Source organism: Ziziphus jujuba, chromosome 2 (genome assembly GCF_031755915.1).
Source record: "Ziziphus jujuba cultivar Dongzao chromosome 2, ASM3175591v1".
Lineage (NCBI taxonomy): Eukaryota > Viridiplantae > Streptophyta > Magnoliopsida > Rosales > Rhamnaceae > Ziziphus > Ziziphus jujuba.
Genome location: NC_083380.1, coordinates 5485268 through 5507841, shown reverse-complemented (window position 1 = coordinate 5507841; position 22574 = coordinate 5485268). Strand labels below are relative to the sequence as shown.

The 22574-nt window shown below is 32.6% G+C and overlaps 2 protein-coding genes across 3 annotated transcripts in view; one reads left to right on the top strand and one right to left on the bottom strand.

The window, feature by feature from the left end:
- The first annotated feature begins 4091 nt into the window (after nt 1-4091).
- The window catches only part of LOC112489590 (style cell-cycle inhibitor 1-A), a 96814-nt gene continuing 78331 nt past the window's right edge, over nt 4092-22574 (top strand). Inside the window, exon 1 of the mRNA XM_060814336.1 lies at nt 4092-4197. Coding sequence (XP_060670319.1) covers nt 4092-4197 — 106 coding nt within the window. The remainder of the gene's footprint in view (nt 4198-22574) is intronic.
- Nucleotides 4714-10182, bottom strand: LOC132800502 (putative disease resistance RPP13-like protein 1). 2 transcript variants are annotated; one of them, XR_009635627.1, is made up of 5 exons: nt 6646-10182; nt 6314-6372; nt 5554-5662; nt 5015-5177; nt 4714-4926 (listed from the first exon to the last, which is right to left on the bottom strand). XR_009635627.1 is itself a non-coding variant. In XM_060814335.1 (2 exons), exons 1-2 carry the CDS (start codon nt 10097-10099, stop codon nt 6362-6364), a joined length of 3465 nt encoding a protein of 1154 aa, XP_060670318.1. In that variant the 5' UTR covers nt 10100-10182; the 3' UTR covers nt 5674-6361. The 2 variants fall into 2 exon arrangements, 1 of the variants encoding a protein (XP_060670318.1); XM_060814335.1 differs by lacking the exons at nt 4714-4926; nt 5015-5177; nt 5554-5662 and having other exon boundaries at nt 5674-6372.

Here is a 22574-nt window from a genome sequence, read left to right as displayed (position 1 = left end):
AGTCCAGAAGATAACAATAGATAAAGAAAGGATAAATACGGTTGCTGTAGTGGAAAGAAACAAGCGATAAGCTGTGCGCGGGGTAGACTGCTACTAGCTGCCTGGACCTAGGGGAATGAATTTAAAACAAATAAAACATGAGATAAAGAAATCTCAGTGAGTGGCATAATATAATAGAAAAATAATAATTCATTTATGAAAAATCTTTCCTCAAGACCTCTCGTTCCACTCATTTGAAAAGTTTCCCATTTAAAAATCATTTCACAAAACCCAAATTTGTATCTCAAATTAATATCATAAAACCGATGCTCAAATATAAAATGAACGATCATTGTAATATTATAAAATGTCTCAAATCAAGATATAAATATTTGAGCATAAAATATAATAAATATAGTTCCACCAAATAAATATGAGAATGCAGAAATCACCACAATATTTGTAAATCAACAATATGTTCAAACGTGCAAAATGTACTAAACGATGTACCAATCTGTAAACCGTGGGAGACACCCACCTCACGACCCTCAATATACGAAGGGTGTCACGGAAATATCAATTAATCGTTGGGAGTATCCAATGTCACGATCCGTGGCAATAATAAACCGTTGGATGATACCAACCTCACGGCACCATGGTAATAATAAAAAACCGTCGGATAACCCCGACCTGACAGTCCGTGGTAATAATAGATAACCGTTGGATGAAACCAACTTCATGGCATCGTGGTAATAATAATAATAAATCGTCGGATAAACCCGACCTCACAGTCCATGGTAGTAATAGATAACCGTTGGATGAAACCAACCTCACGGCACCGTGGTAAACCTAGTGCGCTGTAATATAATATAATATAATACTGATCCAAGATATTGGCATTACATGGTACATCAGTTTAAAAATAACCAATACAGTATCCTTGAAACAATCTTGTAAGATTATATATATAATGTTCCAAACGATACTGTATCATAAATCATAATTTAACATTTAGACTTCCACTGCTTATTTAAATACTTCAAAAATCTCAAAACATCATTTCATATGAAAACCAGAAATACCACAGTGAAGTATATTTACTATAAACCAATTTTAAGCACATAAAATTATAAAATATTTGATCATGCTCAAAATCATATGATTTTCAATCTGGTTTCTCAAACCAAATAGTTTCCGAAATGATTTAAAATCTCAATTTAATTACCAAGATATTTAAATACCACAAGTCCATTTATAGACCCATTAAAATTGAAAATTACTTAAAATATTATTAAAAGTCATATAAAATGATAACACATATAAGTAACAGCAGATCCTCAAGTATCTATAGAATGAGCATTCAAGTCAAACGATAGGTATAACTAAAATACTCAAACCACATATATATATTATACTATATACCCAAAACATTTTTAAAACTAATAGCCACTCACAGTACTGTAGATGCTCATGTCTGCTCCTCCATAGGATCGTCTTCAGGCTCAACTCGAGTGCCTGTAATATGATAAAATATTTCTCAGGCTCCAAACAACTAAACCAAATACACTTGTATAACTCAAATGTCTCAAAATAATTTACAGTACTACAAAATTGCATAAATTGGACACCGGACAGTCTAATTATACCGTGTGTCCTCAGGACCCAATACCCAAAATTGGGGATTTTCACCAGAAGCTTAATAGTTCAAAATTTAACACCTAATGGATCCTAATAATATCCAATTTCACTAATTCAACTTCAATTTTAACTAATTTGATCAATTTTGTCCAAACACAATCCCTAACTTATCCGAAAATTAACTAATTGACACAAAAATAGAGAAATTATCAAACAACCTCCAAAATTCATAAATTTTATATTGATGGAAAGCCCAAGAGACAAAGAACCTACCAGTATGCTCACCTTGGTCCAAAGTTTCCTTTGGTGGCCGAAAAACTTGGGTGAAGCTTTGGCTAAAGTTTCCGTCGTCGTATCTCCCAAACGGTAAGGAATATGGGAAAAATAACCACGGAAATGAGTTCATAGTGGTCAAAAATAGTGGAAAAGGTGTATGGGATGGCCTAAAACGGCCAAAAAATGAGAAAATTCGGCGATCCACCTCACCGGCTATCGCGGACTTCGCCGGCCAGATCTGGGCGCGTCCGGCCGCCGTTTGTCGTGAAATTTCATGGTTGAGCTCACCTTCAAGTGACCTTTCTACATGGCTATGCGTGTAAGTGGTGGTTGGTTGGAAATGATCAAAACAGCAGTGACCCGATCTGACGGTAAACGGGTAGAAACGACCCATTTCGAACCAATGGGTCTTAGGGGAGAATATCTCCGATTTTGGAGACGAAGTAGGTATTTTGGGCTTTGGTTCCTATTTGGCATGCTTACCAAGGCTTATATAGAGTCTAAGGTCACTAACAGACAAAAACTAGGGACTGGTTTGGACACTGATATAAAACTTATGCTTAAAACTTCTCAGGACCATAACTTTTTATCCGTGACTCGGAATTTGATGTGCCACTAGTCTATGAACTCATATCGACGAGATCTACGCAATGGTATCTCATTCAAATAAAAAATATTGGCTATCAAAAAAGTCAACTTGGACCCACATATTGTTCACTTGGTCAAACTTAGTGAACTTAGTTAAACTTGTTTAATCATGTATATTTTTTGGTATGGGGTGTCACAACCTATATGTTACACTAAAGAAGAAGTTGAAGAAGTGATTCTGTCAAGTTCACTGTGCCTTCCGTTATCAGGCTGTTGGAAGATCTTTGAGTGTGGTAAGCAATGTTGTACAAATCAGAGGAGAAGATTTCTTATCGAGCCATTTACATACGGATGGTTCCCATTTCTGGAAACTCTTGTCCACTTCACCATTCCATATACCAACTTCCCTACAGATGCATTAATTCCAATTCTTCAGAGGACTCGGTGGCTGAAATTCCCAAACTCTGAAAGTCCAAGTGACAATGCTCAATATGATTGCTAATTTGTCCCAGAACAAAAGGAAGTGCTTTGGCATTGGAAGTTGTTCTAAAGAAGGTCAATCGTCTTGTGGTGTGGATTGCTTGTGGTGGCGTTGTGAGGCTTCGAGATGCATCCATCATTGCTCTTCATGGACTTGCTTGTATCGACCCGGATCTTGTTTGGTTTCTTGTTGATGATGTTTATTATTACTCTGTGATGAAGAAAGACAAACCTTGATCACCCACCTCAGATTTATCAGAGATCAGTGAGATTCTACCCCCACCGTTGTCTCCAAAAGAATACCTTTATGTGCAATATGGAGGGAAGAATTATGGTTTTGATGTTTTCTTCTCTTCTGTAGAAACTGTTTTCAAGGAACTGACGCACTTTCCTGAATTTTCTTACCAAAGGTACCGTTAGTTATTACACAATTTATGAATATATATATGACCTTTGAAATTCTCATTCCTGTTGATTGTGTTCTCGATATCTATAGCATATTGTTTTTACCTTTTTTTTTTTTGGTCCATTTTTTCCCCTTGCAAATGAGCCTTGTAATTTTGTAAATATAAAATTACGGGCTTCTCTATACACTCTGTTAAAAAAGTCGATTATAACACATCCAAATTGTGGTTCAAGAGTAGGTTCGTATATCATAGATGTTCATGGAAAGAAATACTAAAAAATTTTCGTTTGGATGATTTGATTTGTCAGACAATTTTTCATACAAAATAGGATGCCTTGTTTGGATAGTAAATGTTTATTTACATGTACTTCTAAAAAGCTAGTCTTTATTAATTTCAATCAGAATGCAAGAAGATGTTTTTGAAAATCAAAAATATTTTTTAAAAGTTATCTGAACACTATTATAAAAATATTTTTTGAAAATATATTTCCATTTAGAACAATTAGTTAGCTTTCCTAAAAATACGAAACAAACCCTTCTACTGTAGTTTAGGTTATTTGTACCTTACGAATATGGCAGGGACTGTTGGGGGGAAAAGAGTATTTAAAGTTGGGGAATTGGGGTCGGACACGTAAATATTGTACTCTTAAGATGGTGTTTTCTAAATAAAATAAGTGAGTAGCGAGAAAAGAATTTGTTTCAATATTTAAGCCTACTAAATTACATGAAAAAGTTGATTGCTTTGGTTCTGTTTCAAATTATGGGGAGCGATAGGAAATACGAGAAGAAGAATAGGAAGAGAAGCTCTTCTTCAGCCTCCGAAGAAGAAGGTACTTCCAAATATTAGATGAGTGTTCTGGTAAAAAACTGAAGGTTTGGGGGGTGGTGATGGTATTTAACTATGTTGGGTTCTGATGCATGGTATTTTTCATTATTCTTTCAGAATTAAAACTTCCACGAGCTGTCCAATGATGACTATTTCTCAGAGCAATGAATTTGCACATGGCTGAAAGAAGATTTTCTGACTTATCGTCAGAGTCTACCCAAGAAATATTTTCAGACTTTGTCAAGGCTTGGAACAACCGAACACTTGAATCCCAATATTATCAAGGCATTGTAAGCGGACCAGGAGTGCTCATAAGTGGAAATTCAAAGCATGAAATGCTGCAGCGTGTAATCACTTTTGATTTGCTTATGTTTTTGTATTTAGTGTACTTTTGATCTATTTAATGTTACTTTCGTTCTAATTAGGGTACTCTCTTTTGGTATCTTCAATTCATAAGAGAAAATCAAAATCTCAAACAATGAAAGATACGTGTTATAGAATCTAGTAATATTATATTCAGGTAGTGTCTGACATAGAATGGCTGCTTTAAAACATAGTACAAACTTCTATGAGCTTCCAAAATGGCAAGAGGATAAGATCAAGGCAAGGGAAAGTTTGCAACTTCTAAATCAGCTTCACCTTCATAGCGAAAGGTGAAGAGGAGAAATCAACGCAGTGGTTCTTCTAGAGAAAAGTGGTTATATATACTGGAGGATAGAGGTGCATCATGTATCTGCAAGAAATCAAAATTTCATTTTGAGTTGTGTAAGCAAAGATTTTCGCTGAATATAATCAAACACAATGCTTTTGATTCTACTTACTTTTCACATTCAAAGACATTTTGGAGCTGTACACCATTTTCATCTTCACATAAAAAGTTCCAAATTTCCAAATGCTTTCGATTTCTGCCTGAGACTTTCAGGAAAAGCGAGAATTTCTTCCATAGTAGCTCCAATTTTGAATTGTTGGAATTCAATGGAGTTCCTAGACATCGCAACAGTCAAGGTCACCGGATTTTCGATCCAAATGGATGCATGGTATTCTTTTTATCTTTCAAATTATTGGATTTATTAGTTTCTAGGATCCAAGCGCTACTGTACTAGGCATCCGTGTACCAAAATTGTGGAAACTAATTTAACCTTTTATCCAAAAAGAGCATGTTTTGAAGAAAAATTTCGGATGCTATGAAGCTTTTGTACTTATCTTCTAAAATTTCCTTTTCACTTATGCAACATTGTGTCATTTTCATGAGATTAGTCTGCATGCGTTAAAATCACAAATGAAGCTTCATAGATTCATGTATTAAGGATTCAAATCTGAAAAGTAGTTTGAGAGAGTTAAAGAGAGCATGCAAAGTTACCTGAACATTGAAATGCAAGAAGAGCTACAACTGAATAGGAAAACCCAAAAGTTTGGCAGTGCCGAATCCTCTATGGTGAATCACAGCACTTCTGCTTCCGGCATTGTAACTGCAGTAGAAAGAACTTGGAATCCATGAAATATAATCATTAGGTTTTTCCAGAGGTGTGTAAAAACCCATCTCAAACTGAAATTCTTTTGAATTGGCAAATGTAAATTGATGACTTATCTTAATTACTAACAATGTAAATTGAATGAGAAGCAGAGACAAATCCTTGGAAATTTAATCAAATGAGTTCAGAACGACCCTGATAAGGTACTTTTGTAATCGGACGATCAAACAAGCAATAAAAGATGAAAGCAACATACACATATGTATCCTCGAAAATATTTTAACTCAAAATTAAGATTAAATGGTTTATTTGAATGTAAAACTAAATTGGATTGGGCTTTAATGCTACACTTCAAACATGCACAAAGTGTATTAGGCACATATGGGAATCGGAATGCAAAATGATGAGTAACAAGTGCTTGTAGAACACTAATGCTATAAGTATCAATTATATTTATACTAATGATATATGGAAAATTGTGTGTCGAATATATTAATGTTTGACAAATTGGTATCGTAACATTATTGTTTAAAATAAGTGAAGAGATGACATAACATTCATCTAAAAGTAAAACTTTTGTAAAAGAAAAAGTTGAAGCAAAATGTCAACAATAATATATATATATATATATATATATATGTAAATTACCTAAAGAGGGACATGTTCATTAAAACTACTCTTCATCCGAATCTTGAATCAAGGAAGTTCTGCCAAAAGCATTAGCGATATTAATTTTCCAGATAATATGTATGTAACGTATAGAATATAGCATGGGATACGAAATCTACTGGTAATTTTACAGAAAGAAATGAAAAGAAAAAAAAAAAAATTATTGAACTTGGATAAGTAAAAAAGAAAAAAAATATAAATTATATATATAGGAATTTGATATGTTTATGTTGGGAACAAACAGAACATAAGTAGTGTACGTATATAAAATCAAATCATGAAGAAAGGAATCAAATATTGAAATGACTTACTAACAACTTTGATGCGAGGGATGTGAGCAATTTTTGGCCAATCTTCCCCTGTATCTCTCTTGCACCTGTAGGCTAGCCGACCAATAGAGCTTGTGATGGTCAACCGAGAAATAGAATCGGGTAGCCTTTCTTCTGGCAAGCGCAGCAGCTGATGGCAATGTTTAATGCTGAGTCGTTCAAGGCAGACCAGGTCTCGAAGAGCCTTTCCATTTAATGATTTAAGCTTTTCAACATATACAAGCTTAAGACGAGTCAGAGTTGTGGGAAGTTGCCCTTCCTCCGGAAATGAATCTACGTCCACCAACAGGTTTTTGCAACTTTCAATACGAAGCGATTTCAAATTTGCCGGCCATCCCTGTTTCGCAAGTGACTTCAGTTTGTCACATCCAAAAATTAAAATTGTATGGATATTGGAGGGCAATCCATCTTGTGGTGGAAATGACACCACGTCTGCATTATGTAGCAGCAATTCACCCAGCCGTGGAGGTTGATGACTTTGGAGCGAAGCCACCAGTTGTTGGCATCCCTCCCTGATTAGAAGAATTGTGGAGGATGGAAAATTAGAAGGTAAGCTGTCCTCATTTATCTTCGGACAACCTGATAATTTAAGCGTTTTGAGTAATGGGAAAGCTCTAGTACCTTCTCCTCCTCCAACATCACCTCCCATCATTAATGACCACTCCTTCCATTCTCTTAATTCACTGAAATCCTTGAGGCGTAAAGATTCCAAGGACTTGAATGGTACTAGTACTGGTGCATTAGTCATGGAAGAAGAACCAATACTACCGCTGCTGCAGGAATAATAAAATTCATCACCTATTCTCTCCACCATTTCAAATCCCCGAAGTTCAAGATCTTTCAGGGAAGGTAGCTGTCCAAGTGGCGGCAGCAAATAACAATTACTACATCCAGATAGAGACAGATATACTATTTGACTGAATGAATGATGCCCTATCCAACTCGGAAAGCTTGTACCCTTGTAATTCAAAATTCTTAGGTTTTGGACATTTGTGTTAGGTTGAAGCGCCTCAAGTACCTCTCGTGCTTTCTCTGAATCATCCGTTTCACCACACCACTCTAATTCCACCACTGTAATACGCCTTTTATCTTTCAATTTGGCCTCCCTAACATCTCCAACATTCACTATACTTTCAAGATTTTTTATCCCAAAAAAACCACGCAGATCTTGAAGATTACCCAACTCTCTAATATTACACCCACCATTTTTGTCTACAAGAAAGGCAGGTGATAAATGTTGCAAATGTTTCAATTTGCACATTTGTGGTGGCATCTCTCTCACCCCAGTATTGAAAAAGTACAGATAACGCAGGTTGATCATTCTTGACATATTGGTTGGTAAACGAGAAAGAGAATTGCAATTCCTCAATCCCAGATAATGCAGATTGTGCAAATTACACAATCCATCAGGTATCTCTTTGATGTTACGGCACGCTGACAACTTCAAGTATCTTAGGTGCTTCAAATTGCCGATTGAACTAGACAACCGATAAAGATGTGTGCAATATTCTAACAGGAGAGTCTGCAAATTGTATAGAGTGCAAATCGTATCGGGTAATTCTTTAATATCAGTATTAGATAAGTTTAAATACCTTAAAAGCTTCAAATTGCCAATCAAATCGAGGCTTATCGTAATAGGAACCAAACCAGAGCATGTCATAATATGATTCTCACATAGAGAAAGCATTCTTAGGCATCGCATCCCTTTCAGACATTGTTCGAGATTTGCCAAAAATTGTACGGACAATATTCTAGAATCAAACAATAAAGAGCGCAGCACCTTACTTTTGGATGAATATTCTTCTAGCTTCTTGATATCATGGCTCTTAGATGTCATGTAAGACAAATGACGAATCTTCCCTGTAGTACCTTTGAAGGAGCCATCACCCATTCTCAAACAAAATTCTCCTGACACAAAGCTAGCTAAATCGTTAACAAGGTCATGCATATGGTAATAAGGGAATACAACGCCTTTAGTATAATGAATGAATGACCTTGATACGAGATCATTAAAGTAGTTCTCCCCAATTTCTTCTAGCGTCATATTTTCTTGGGGCAGTAAAAGATCTTCTGCCATCCATAACAGAATTAATCTTTCCTTGTCAATTTCAAAATCTTTAGGAAAGATTGAACAATAAGCAAAACACCGTTTAAGATGTGGAGGCAAATAGTTGTAGCTCAACCAAAGTGCGGGAAGAATGTTACACTCCTCCATCTTCCATGTGTCACTATTTAGTATATCTTCCCATTCATCGATATGCTTTTTGTAGCACAAAAGACCACCAAGCGATTTAATAGCTAAAGGAAGGCCATTGCATTTTCTGACAATTTTTCTACCGATTTCTTCGAACTCTTGAAGTGCACTTCGATTTATTATTTTTTGGAATGCGTGTTTTGCAAATAATTGCCAACTATCTTCATTTGATATTATTCCAATATAATAAATGGGAACGGTACCCATCATAGATCCTATTTTTTCATTGCGTGTAGTAACAATGATTTTACTCCCTGATGCTCCAAATGTAAATTGACTCCTTAAATTATCCCAAAGGTTATAATTTTCGTTCCAAACATCATCTAGAACGTAAAGAAACTTCTTCCCTTCTATAGCCTTTTTTAATTCACATTGAAGTTGATGTGGATGCTTGATACTGCAATCCTTTTGCCCAGTGATTGTTTCAAAAATTGTTTTTGTCAATGTGAAAACATCAAATTCATCTGATACTGTAACCCAAGCCTTGAGGTCAAACTTTTTCACCACGTTGACATCATTAAAAACAAGATGAGCAAGGGTGGTCTTGCCAATACCGCCCATGCCCACAATGGGAATTACAGATATCTTATTACCACCTACCACATCATCATGATCATCATCAGACAGCAGCAGCTTAACGATAGCAGCTTTGTCATCGTCTCTGCCGTAGATATCAGATTCTTCTTCCACAGGTAGTAGTTGTGGAGAAGATGATGAAGATCTATTCAGATGAACACCTACTGATGGAGTCAAACCAAGGAGATCTTTTTGGTTCACAACGCCTTCAAATGTGTGAAAGATCTCCACTATCCTATCTTCAAGATTCTTAATATTGAATCGAGATGTGAAATTAAATACCTGGAATATGCGGCTTCCAGACTGACCACCTTCAATCTTGCATCGCAAAGCTTCAGTCTGGATCTCATAGGCCAAGTCCTCTGCATCGTACATGGTGTCTCTGAGCTCATCCAGCCACTGCCTTACATCTGGGTCGGATATTTGCTTCTTCTCAGCATCATTCAGCAATGCCTTAACAGACAGCAACATGGTCTTGAACTTCTTGAGCATCCTATCATTGAGTTTCTTTGCGCTAACAAATTTGAGAACCTCGCCAGAAAGAATCATATTACAGAACCGCTCAAAAGAAGCGGTGAAAAAGGCTCCAGCAATCAGTTCAGCCATAGATATGGAAAGAAAGCTCTTCACTTGCAAACAGAAAGAATTAGAGCAACTGATCAGCGCAAGAGTGAGTTTGGGTTGGGTTGGGTTGTGTTGTATTGAAGTAAAGTTAGGAAGAGCTTTATGCTTGTTGAATCTTAAATTTGTTTATTTGGTCAATGTTGACTTTGCTAACTGCTCTTTCCTTTTACTATTACCTTTATTCCTTAATTTGTGATTAGTGCATGATGAATAAGCACGCGTAATTCAGCAGCAAGAAAATAAAATAAAAGAAAGGATAAGAGCCACCGACAACGCTATCTGAGAAGAGTGCTATCTTATTTATTTCTTTCTTTTGGTCGTTTTTTATTTTCCGGTCTCTACATTTGGGTCCCATTCTCATGAAGTTGGGTTGGCATTATTAAGATGCCTTTTCCACAGTTTTCTATACAATGTCCTTGATTTTCTACCAGGGGCAAATTTTTTATATATATTTTGCCCAAGCTTCACAATTTATGTAACCATCTCAACAATTCTAAAGCAGTTGTCACACACACGGATTATTTCAACGAACCAATTTTAAAAAAGCAACATATTCATTTTAATATCGAGTGTGTTTTAGGTAAGAAAAATGATTAAACGCAATTATCACACCGATCTTGTCATACTAATAATCTAACTCACATTTTGTTAATTAACTTCAATGTTTTTTTCAGATTAATAACAGCAAACATAATATATAGGTTTAAAAAAAAAACAATTTAATGAATATAATTTAATATTTTGACATTGGACCATCAAATCATGTCAAATATATTTTCCGATATCATCTCAATTGGATTAATTTGTACCAAAACAAAAATAATAAAAAAAAACTTAATGTGGTAGACTTTAAAATAAAAAATTTAAATTGCAATACCATAAAACTAGAGGGTACCAAGTATATAGTGTTAAAATTTGAGTTTAAAAAAAAAAATGAAAGAAATTTAACAAATGAAACCAGCTTGATTTCTGAGTAATGTTGACTAGCCAGTGGTTGGACCTTAGAAAACCCAGACCTAACAACAAAAATTACAAAAAGCTCGGTAAGTGCAGTGGGTCCACACTGCTATGTGGTAACTCTTGAATGGTACCAGCCCAACAGTGAATAGTGCTGGCTGAGTAACGTTTTGCATTCTTTTTTTTTTTCTTGCTTCTTGCTTAAAATGAGACACTGCTTTCTATGCATGCAATTAATGCTCGGGAATAAATTATTTTAATTAATTGCTAATTATTTTCTTTGGTCCATGTACGCTTCCTATTTCCTTTTTATTATTTAATAAAATATATTTTATTATTTTGATTTCTTAATTTTTAATTCGTGGTTGGTGCTCACAAGGTGAAGATAGAGAAATAATAATAAACTTGGAAAAGTGGACCGCCTGGCTCTTTATTTCATTTTCATTTTCATTTTAAATTAATTTTATTTAAATCATTCTACTTTTTCGAGTTGTGATGCGCACCGAAAACTTTGTCTTATTTTATTTTATTTTATTTTTAATTAAATTTTGGATTTGATCCACATCGCTACTAGAATTATATTTATAAACGATGTATTAAATGCGTTGCATAAAATAAGTAACGATGTATCGTACAACATTGTTTAACGTTTTGTTGTTAAATTTGTAAGACAACAAGTGACGCAGTATGAGAGTCGCCTATATTTTAGTTTTTAGTGATGCGTATTGATTTTTAGCGACACATTCCATCAATCCACTTATAGCAATGCTTCACAATAATATCATTAAAAATATATTAGCAACTGTTTCATATAGCGTCGTTAAATATATTAGTCGCTAATGAATCGCCTATTTAGCGACGCATTGACTATTTAACAACGCATTAATAAAGTCACCTATTTAGCGACGCATCGACACTTTTAGCGATGCATTATTTGTTAATGCGTCGTCCTTTCTTTTTTTTATTTATTTTGTGAAAAGTGATTAAAATAGTAAAAATATAAAAATAATTAAAATACAAAGAAATGAAAACTAGCTTCATTCAAAATAATTAGAATATAAAAATTTAAAATAAATATTTTGTCATAACAAATTAATAATCAAATAAATTAAATATCATCTCATTGACATATTTTTACATAATTTGTAAATTATTGTATTTTTCATAACAAATTTAATATTACACCCTCATTGAGATGGAAGTTGACGTCTTCATGTTGACGATATTATACCCTCATATTGCATATGGAAAAATTAAAAAAGTTATTAACACTTATGCAAAATAAATAAAATATTAATCATTATTAAATTTGTAATTTAGTAAATGAAAATTTAAAGAATATTACCATTATTCTTAAGATTTGACAAGGCACATTTCTCTCCTCACATTCATTACAAACATAATCACTCTCACATTCATCCTCATTATCATTTTCATCGATACTTGACAACTATATGATAAATGGATTGTGAGCCATCGTAGTATCTCCAAGAACATCTTCTTCAACAAAAGTATGATGTTATGGTGAAGTTAAAACAATAGACCATCTTGAATCAAGTTGATCTTCAATATAAAATACTTGTTGAACTTAGCAAAACAATGTCAAGTAATATCACAAACAAAATTTCTACAAAAGCAAGATTAATAAAACCCAACGAACTAACCTGCAGTTAAAATGGAAAAAAAAAAAAAAAAAAACAACCCACCTCATGTCTCCGCCAACCACAAAGAAGAAAGAAACTCACTTAAACGATGGAGACAAAGAAAGAAGAAACCCAGAAAATCACGAGGGCGATACAGAGAAATCCAGTTTTCCGGCCAACGACAATGTAGGCAAATGAAAAAAGAAACCCGAAATATCTCACTCTTCAAGTCTCGTTTAGATTGCTTATAAATCTAATATCTATTAGGTAGTGTACTTGATGTAGTTTTAAAAAAGAAAAAGGAGTTCAAAAGAGAGCGTAAAAATTTTAAAACGCACCAAAAATTTTCAAAAAATGGAAAAAATGCGCATTTTCTCCCAATTGCATTTTTTTTTTCTTTGGTTAATTTTTTATTTTTCATCTACAAATAAAAAATTAAAATATTTCTTAAAAATGCAAAGCAAAATATCGAAGATTGCTGTTTATTTTTCTATTTTTCAAGTACACCTTAATTCTTTATAAAATTTGTATGTCTTTCAAAATTTTTATTTTTTTTAATTGAAAGAACAGGCGACGCATTTTCTTTAAAAAGGGGTCACCTGTTCTTGAATTTTGGGATCAAGCGACGCATTACGGTCGAAAAGTATCGCCTGTTTTATTTTTTATATTTTCTTTATAATCTTTAAAGAATTTTTTAATTGTCCATCTACAAATATATTCATGTAGCAATCCAATGAACATAAATTCCATTGATCTAAAAATAGAAAGTGGTTTTTTCAATGCTCTTCTCAGTTATTCACATATATGTGTATAGACGAGACACAAAATATCTCAAGACCTAATTTGAGATAGGATATCGAATATAGAATTCTAATTCAACAAACATTTATTGACCAAATTATCTACATAAGTACGTTAAATGAGCTTAACTTTTATGTGTTTGTGATCAATGATAGTTTACTTATTTTTAAAAATTACAAGTCTATTAAATTGCTTTTTTTTTTTAAAATAAAAAATAATTGAAGGAACAAGCAACGCAAATCCATTAAAATGCGTCTCCTATTCCATGTTTTTTTTTTAATTTTATCTTTAATTAGTTTTGTTGATTGCTCATCTACAAATTAAAAAAAAAAAGCATATTTGCAAAATTAAAAAATTACTAAAAACAACTTTCAAATTGAAAAGAAGTTAAAAATTGGTTGGGTGAAACAGCAAAGCAGTTGTTGACAAATGCTTTGCCTTTTCGTCTATTTAGCGACTATTTCTTAAAAGACTACGTCGCCTAAAACTATATTAGCTAGTTCTTGTTGTATTATTACATCCAAGTTATTTGGCCTGGTGGTGTGGTGATTTCTTGAGAGTGTAGGAGGTCCTGGGTTCATTTTTTTTCATGATTCTATTTTGATTTTTTTTTTATGGATTTCCAAATATTTAAACAAAAAATTCAAAAAGAAAAAAAGAAAAGACAATGCATTTGTTGAAGAATGTGCCGCCTATTCATCTATTTGGTCACGCATTCTTTAAATAATGCGTCGCCTAACACTATATTAGCTAGTTTTTGTTGTATTAGTACATACAAGTCATCTGGCCTAGTGGTGTGGTGATTTCTTGAGAGTGTAAGAGGTTCTAGCTTCAATTCTTGTCATGGTCCTATTTTGATTTTTTTATGGGTTTCTAAATGTTTAAACAAAAAAATTGAAAAAAAAGAAGAAAAGGCAATTCATTTGTTGAAGAATGGTGAGTCGCCTGTTAATTATATATAATAAATAAAAAAAACTCAGTTTTGGCACTCTAATATTTTTACTGGTTATTTGTTGTTGAAATAAAATTAGATTTATTAAAAGAACTAAAAAAAAAAAAAACTGAGGAGAGAACAAGCGACGCAAATTCTAAATAGTGCGTCGCCTGTTAACTATATATAAAAAAAGAACTAAAAAAAACTTAAAAAGATAACAAGCAACCCACAATCTAAATAGTGCGTTGCCTGTTAACTATATTAAAAAAAAAAAAAACTCAGTTTTAGCACTCTAATATTTTTACTGGTTATTTGTTGTTGAAATAAAATTAGATTGATTAAAAGAATTAAAAAAAAAAAAAGATGAGGAGAGAAAAGGTGACGCACAATCTAAATAGTGCGTCGCATGTTAACTATATGAAACAAAAAATAAATAAATAAGCTCAGTTTTTGCGTTCTAATATTTTTACTGGTTATTTGTTGTTGAAATAAAATTAGATTTATTAAAAGAATTAAAAAAAAAAAAAGATGAGAAGAGAACAAGCGATGCACAATCTAAGTAATGCGTCGCTTGTTAACTATATATAAAAAAAAAAAACTCAGTTTTGGTGTATTAATATTTTTACTGGTTATTTATTATCGAAGTAAAATTAGATTGATTAAAAGATCTAAAAATAAAAAGTGAAGAGAGAACAGGAGATGCACAATCTTATTGGTGCGTCGCCTATTAACTATATATATATATATATAAAAGCTCAGTTTTGGTGCACTAATATTTTTACTAGTTATTTATTATTGAAATAAAATTATATCGATTAAAACATCTAAAGAAAAAAAAGTGAAAAGAGAACAGGCGACGCATAATCTTATTGGTGCATCCCTTGTTACACATATAACCAAAAAAAAAAAAAAAAAAAAACCAGATCAGTTATGTTGCTCTAATATTTTTATGGGTTATTTTTTGTTGAATAAAAATTACATTAATTAAAAGAACTAAAAAAAAAGGAGAGGAGAAAATAGGCTACGCACAATCTACATAGTGCATCGCTTGTTAACTATATATATATATATATGTATATATAAAAAAAAGCTCGTTTTTATCGGTCTAATATTTTTACTTGTAACATCCCGTCCCGAAGTACATCGAAAATTTCTCAATTTGACCAAGGTTGATCAGGTTTGACCGTCGTTGACCGAGAAGGGGTCAAATGTTAACTTTTTGCTCCTGGTGGAATTTCACATTGACTGAGGTATCGTTAAAAAATACACGTTGTCACGAGTTCATAGACTAGTAGTACGTCGAAAACAGAGATACGGTTTGAAAGTTATGAGCAAAATAAGTTGAGGTCCAAACTGTCCAAGGGGTACCGGAGTTGACTTTTTGTTCATGTAAAGTTGAGCTTTGACTCATGCATGATTGTGAAGTACTCGTCGATACAAGTTCATAGACTAGCGGTACGTCCGATTTGGACATGTGGTTTGAAAGTTATGGACCTGTAGAGTTTTTCAAAAATAGTATTATTTTAATATTATTTTTAAATATATGAACAATGTGCCACATGTGACTTAATAAAGGGTGCCAGGTGTCACAACGGTGAGATGCTACATGTCAACCATGATTAAATACCATAATATGTTATTATTATTCTATACAATAATATTATTTTAATATTATTTAATTATTTTCTTTTATTTTCTTTTCCTTTCTTTTTCTTTCTTTTTTCTTTTCTTTTTTTCCTTCCCCCATGTGGTAAAAAGCCTCCCCGAACCTTTCTTCTTCTTCTTTCTTTTCCTTTCCTTTTTCCTCCTCTCGGGTCCTTGCCGTTTCTCAAATTTCGGTCACCGGATGGCCACACGCGCCGGCCAGAGAAGGAGCTCATTCCCCGGTGACGCCACCCTCCAAATTTTCCGGCCAAACACCGTCGGATGCGCCCAGATCGGGCCGGTGAAGTCGGCAGCGGTGGGTTTGAGTTTTCCAGCGATTCTCGCCGTTTCCGACCAACCCAGTCTGATCTTCCACTTTTTTCCCCCTATGTTGGGTCCTCTAAGTTTAAATATGGTCTCCAATTGTTCAAATTCGAAGTGGTTCGCGAGTTATGAGGAGATGAAGTTCGACTGATACTTCCCAGGCAAATTCTGACCACCACCGGCGGAATTGGGGTCAATAGAGGCCGGTAATACAATCCTCGTTCCATAAGCTTCGTTTCGGTATATTACTCGTAAATTTTGGTTAATGTTTGTGTTAGTCCCCCCGGATACCGGGTATTATTTACCCGAATAAAATATTAATTTATTTAAATTGTGTAGTATTGTTGTTCTAGGAGTACGTGTGCGTCGTGGAATTGATCCCATGGAGGATTTTGGGTTAATTGCATGCTTGAGGTGAGTCACCCACCTTCTAAATTAATTTTGGGAGTCAAATTAATTATATTGTGATATTTTAATATTTGAATGTTTTTATTTTATGTTAATTGTTAGATAAATTGTGAATTAAATTTTGATGCCCATATTTGAATAAATTGAAATATATGATTTTTGATAAATTATGGAAATCTAGATTTTATGACAATTTGATATTTAAAGGAATTGTAAAAATAATATTATTTGATTTATTACGAAATTTATTTGTGAATTTATTTTGATTAATAAAAAAAATGCATTTATATAAAATTATGCATTGTGGAAATTATTTTATGGTATTGAGGATTTGTGGAATTAAATTATCTATGAAATTCATGTGGTTTTAATATTATTTTTGGTATGATTTGATTTTCAATATTTCAAGAAAAATATTGATTTAAGTTATGGTGCTCTGAAAATATATATTTATGCACTTGAAATCTATTGAGTTGATTTTATGATATGAGAAAAATTATATATTATTGATGGATTTATGCTGGTGTTATTAAAGAAAAATGTGGGATGGTGAATTTGAAAAATGGTAAAATTCCCACGGTGAATTTTGGAAAATTTGGTATTTTAATAATAAACTTGGTTATTTGTTTTAGACTCACTCATACAGTACTGGTGTTCTGTACTATGAGCGCACAAGTTATAATGTCTCCCGTGAGTTACCATCGGACCGAGGGCAGGCAAGTTTGATATTGGCCATAAGTTGCCCCTTTCCATGACCGGGATGACGGTTTAAGCAGCGGCACTGTCGGGACGCCGAAGCGACCGTATGCAAGTTTCTCTCTTTAACCTCACGCCAGATGGTGCTCGGGACGCTGAGTATCATAGGGCATCATGGTATATAGTGTGGTGCGTCAAGTATTATTTTCCAGATATAAATTTCAAATTCTAAAGTTTTAAAATCGTATTTAAATTAAACGTATTTAATTTGTTTTATCATCTATTTCCAATTAGTATTTTCTAAAATGTATTTATTCATATTTTATGTCATTTATTTTAAATTAATGTTTTTAAAATGCATCTTTCCATAAAAATATTATATAGATTGGTTGAATATTTCAAAATGAATATTATAGTATTTTTTTACCACTTATTTTACATGATTGTTTGTAATTATTTAAATTATATTTTTGATACTGTTTATTTTGATTTATTAAATCAATTTTTATGAATTATATATTGAATCTTTCCTTTATGTTATATTTCTTTAATGCAAGTATTCTAAATTTATTTTATTATATTTCATTACATTTTATTCGTATTTGGATTATTTAATTATTTATTAAATTAATTATTCCTTGATTTTCGGGGCATAAAATATTGGGTTTTACGAAAATATTTTAAAAGTGGAACCTTTCCAAAGGAGTGAATGGTGAGGGTTTTGAGAGAAAATATTATTTTCAATTAATTATTATTTATTTACTTATTTATTCTTAATTATCCAAATGTACTATAATTATCGTTACTATTATAATTGTACAGTAGTTAGGATCACTCACTGAGATGATTAGCATCTCATATTTCTAAATTCCGTTCCCTTAGGTACAAAGATTGGTAGACGTTGATCGTCCAGGGCGAGCCCGACGTCTCAGTTCATTGCCGAAAGTCCAAGAAGCATTTCCTCCTTTTTGCCTCTTCATCTTGTATTGCTTCTTTATCTGACATTGTATTAATTTCATATTTATTTGTATAATGCTCTGTATACTGTATTGGACACATTTTATTAAATACTGCATTAATTCCCTGTTATTATTTTGGAGTACTGTAAATTTGTGGAAACAAATTGCAGTAAGATGGGAGAAATAAGGTGGTGTTTATAGAAGTGTGTTTTCAGTGCAGGAATTTGTGGTAAGTCCAACCCTTAGGGGAGGTTCTGCTGGATTTTCCATTGGAAGGTCCGGTAGGGTTTTCCTAGGATCAGGGCTTGTCTACGGTTCCGGTGAGGAATTTTGGACGAGTCTTGATATACTGGTTGTTTGTTGTTGACATAAAATTAGATTATTTAAAAACTAAAAAAAATTAGAAAGTAAAGGGAAGAGAACAGACAACGTACAATCTAATTAGTGCATCGCCTATAACATATATAATAAAAAATAAATAAAAAAACAGCTCGGTTATGTTACTCTAATATTTTTACTACTTATTTGTTGTTGAAATAAAATTAGATTGATTAAAAGAACTAAAAAAGAAGAAGATAAGAGTGAACAGGCGATGCACAATCTAAATAGTTCGTCACCTGTTAACTATATATTAAAAAAAAAAAAAATCTTAGTTTTGTTACTCTAATATTTTTACTGGTTATTTATTGTTGAAATAAAATTAGATTGTTTAAAAGAACTTAAAAAAAAATTAAAAAGTAAAAGGAAGGTAACAGGTGACGCACAATCTAAATAGTACGTCGTCTGTTACCTTTATTGAAAAAAACAAAAAACAAAAAAATAAAAAATAAAAAAACCAGCTCAGTTATGTTGTTCTAATATTTTTACTAGTTATTTTTAGTTGAAATAAAAAAATACTATTTAAGAGATTTGCAAGAATAAGCTATACAAGAAAAATTATATAATTGAACAACAACCTTATATAATTAAATTTTATTATTATGTAAACATAGATTAGTGGTTGGTATTCATTTTTTATGAGTAGCATTTAAACGTACAATACAATTAAGATAAAATATACACGCAGTATTAATGGCGACTCTAGTCAGCACCACATTCAGCAACTTTTAACATATGTGTCGCGTGTTTTTTGTTTTTAACGATCTTTTGATGTCGACAGTTTTTGGATACGTCATATATTTATTGAATTTTTACTGACGCATTAACCTCAAAATCGCGGTTTTGTTTTTTTAGATGCGTTTATTTCGTAGCGTCGTTAAGTGAATGTCGCTAGATATCAATTTTTGCGTAGTACGTGGTAAGAAATTCTAAACTCTCATCGTTTTGGTAACAAACAAGAGCTGATAACCTTCAGTTGAGCTGGCCCTCAACTCCATTTTTTTTTTTCAATTCCAACTAAACTCGAAAAACATTAAACATCAACAAACAAAAATATCTTAGATTATTATGGTTCAGTCACCAAAGCCTGATATGTTACTTTGTGTTATGTATTCTAACAATAACAACTCTCCCATTGATAGTTTTAACCAAAATAAATAAATAATAAAATTCTCGTATTGATAGTAAAGTATTTGTTTTATAAGCAGTTTAGTTTAAATATGCAGTATTTTTTGTCTTATTATTATTTTTTTGAAATTTAATATAAGACGGTATAAATTAAGATAATACCAAACAAAATAGAACAATTTATAAAGAAATTTAAAAAAATTAATGTTACATAGTTATATGTATTTTGTATTTTTTAACTTTACAAAATTATTGGTAGAGCCAGGATGTGGTAGTTAGGGAGCAAAAAGTTAAAATAAAAAAAATAAATAATAAATAAGAACAATTTTTTTTTTTGTTTTTTCTTTATGAACGTATATGGAAGCCACCATTCTTTGTATGTAATTCCAAATTTAATTGTGTTATCCAAGATTTTGTATAACCTATGTAGCTCCAATGATCGTTGATTATTAACCATGTATACATATTTATAACCTATGCCTACATATGGGCCTATACATAGTAAAGAAGTGATACGCATGATAAGATAAAATCTTTTCCACTATAGACTTCATTTTAGTATTTTTTTTTTCTTAATTTGGAAAAAAAATTCCTTTTCGGTCTTCAAAATTTAAAATATTCAATTCTAAATCTTTATATTTTAATTTGTTACATTTTGGTCAAATTGATTTATTTTAAAGGTAGTTAATGGTTGCATCATATTAAATCAATATGAAATTACATTTTTTGCAACTTAACTTTCTAGTTAAAATTTGTTGCAATTTAAGTCTTTTAATTTCAACAAAATTGCATTTTAATACTCCCAAACTCTTAACCATTGTTAGTTAACAATTCAATTTGGCCAAAATTCAACATATTAAAATTTGAGGGCTTCAATTGGAATATTTTAAATTTAAAAGTCAAAATTACACTTGCTTAAATTAAAAAGTACTAAAATCCAATTAACACCCTTTTATAAAAGAAATAAGGAAAAAAAAAAAAAACATGTTTTGGAGAAGATTTTCGGATGCTATGAAGCTATGACTATTCATCTTCTAAAATTTTATTTTCATTTCGGTGAAGTTGTAAATTGCTTTCATGATATCAGTCGTGCATGCCTTAAATTATCAAAAGAAGTTTCATGGAACCTTGGACGAAGGTTGAAATCTCAGAAGCAATTGCAATGTTTAGAGAGACCATGCTGTCATGCCCTGAAAAACACAATAGGAGAGGCCCAGAAAATGAGGCCCGAAGGGCTAAATCATGATATTAAAGCTGATCCAATAATATAGAGCTGTAAAGGGGAATTTAGCCCGATGTCCCCTTTAGAAGGGCTATGATGATATATACCCCTTCATTGGTCAACTTTTTTTTTTTTTCCTTTAATATCCATTACATCCTTAAAAAAAATTTTAAAAGACCTGTATGTCTTTTATTTTAGATAATATAAGAAAAAAATTTATGGCTCCTCCGATTTGGCTTCTGGGTTCTCATTATTGAGATTAGAAAGAGGACCAAATCTAAAGACAACAAGTTTGAGTTCGAAGAAAGCAATGCTCAGATCTTCAGGCTAATGCTCGACGATGCCCATCTTCAATCCCACCTTTATTTCTACGAGTATCGGAATGCTTTTACCTTCTCACTTGTGGTTGTTTCTTCTCTACTGCTTCAAAAATACTTGAATGGTGGATCGGAAGAATCTGGGTCTTTAGCAAATGGTGGTTTTGTGGCGGTTCTACTAGGATTTGTGGGTGTTTTTAAGTTTCTAACATTGCTCGCCATGGTTTCTTTTGAAAAATCAGCGTCAAGGAGGCTGGAGAAGCCGTCAATAGAATCACCAAAAATTCTGAAAACGTTATCAAGTTGGCAAAAAAATTTGATTACTGTAGGGCATTCGGTAATTATCGATGAAACCTGTGGTAATCAATTTGTCCTTACTGGAAAAATTACCGTAGGTTTCATCGGTAATTACTTAAACCCTTGTGGTAATCACATTTTACCAATTTTTTAGTGCCCACAAGTCCCTTAATGTGTCTTAAATGCAACAACATGCAAAATATACTTTTTTCAATGATCCTAAAGAGAAAAAACTCCAAAAGTTGTGAAAAAGTTCTTAAATGAGCACAAAAATTTGATTACCGTAGGGCGTTCGGTAATTACCGAAACCCCTATGGTTATCACATTTTACCAATTTTTGGCCCCCACAAGTCCCCTAATGTGTGTTAAATGAAATATGTAAAATATACATTCTTTAATGATCCTAAGGAGAAAAAAAACAAAAAATTCTGAAAAAAGTTCTCAAATTGCCAAAAAAATTTTATTACCCTAGGGTCTTCAGTAATTACCGATGTAACCTACGGTAATCAATTTGTCCTTGCTGGAAAAATTACCGTAGGTTTCATCGGTAATTACCGAAACCCCTGTGGTAATCACATTTTACCAATTTTTTGGCGCCCACAAGTCCCCTAATGTGTGTTAAATGCAACAACATGCAAAATATACTTTCTTCTATGATCCTACAGAGAAAAAACCCCAAAAGTTCTGAAAAAGTTCTTAAATGGGCACAAAAAATTGATTACCGTAGGGCCTTCGGTAATTACCGATGG

What these genes read in the sequence shown, in the direction of transcription:
- LOC132800502 (XM_060814335.1), bottom strand. Translation starts at nt 10,099, where the DNA reads ATGGCTGAACTGATTGCTGGAGCCTTTTTCACCGCTTCTTTTGAGCGG.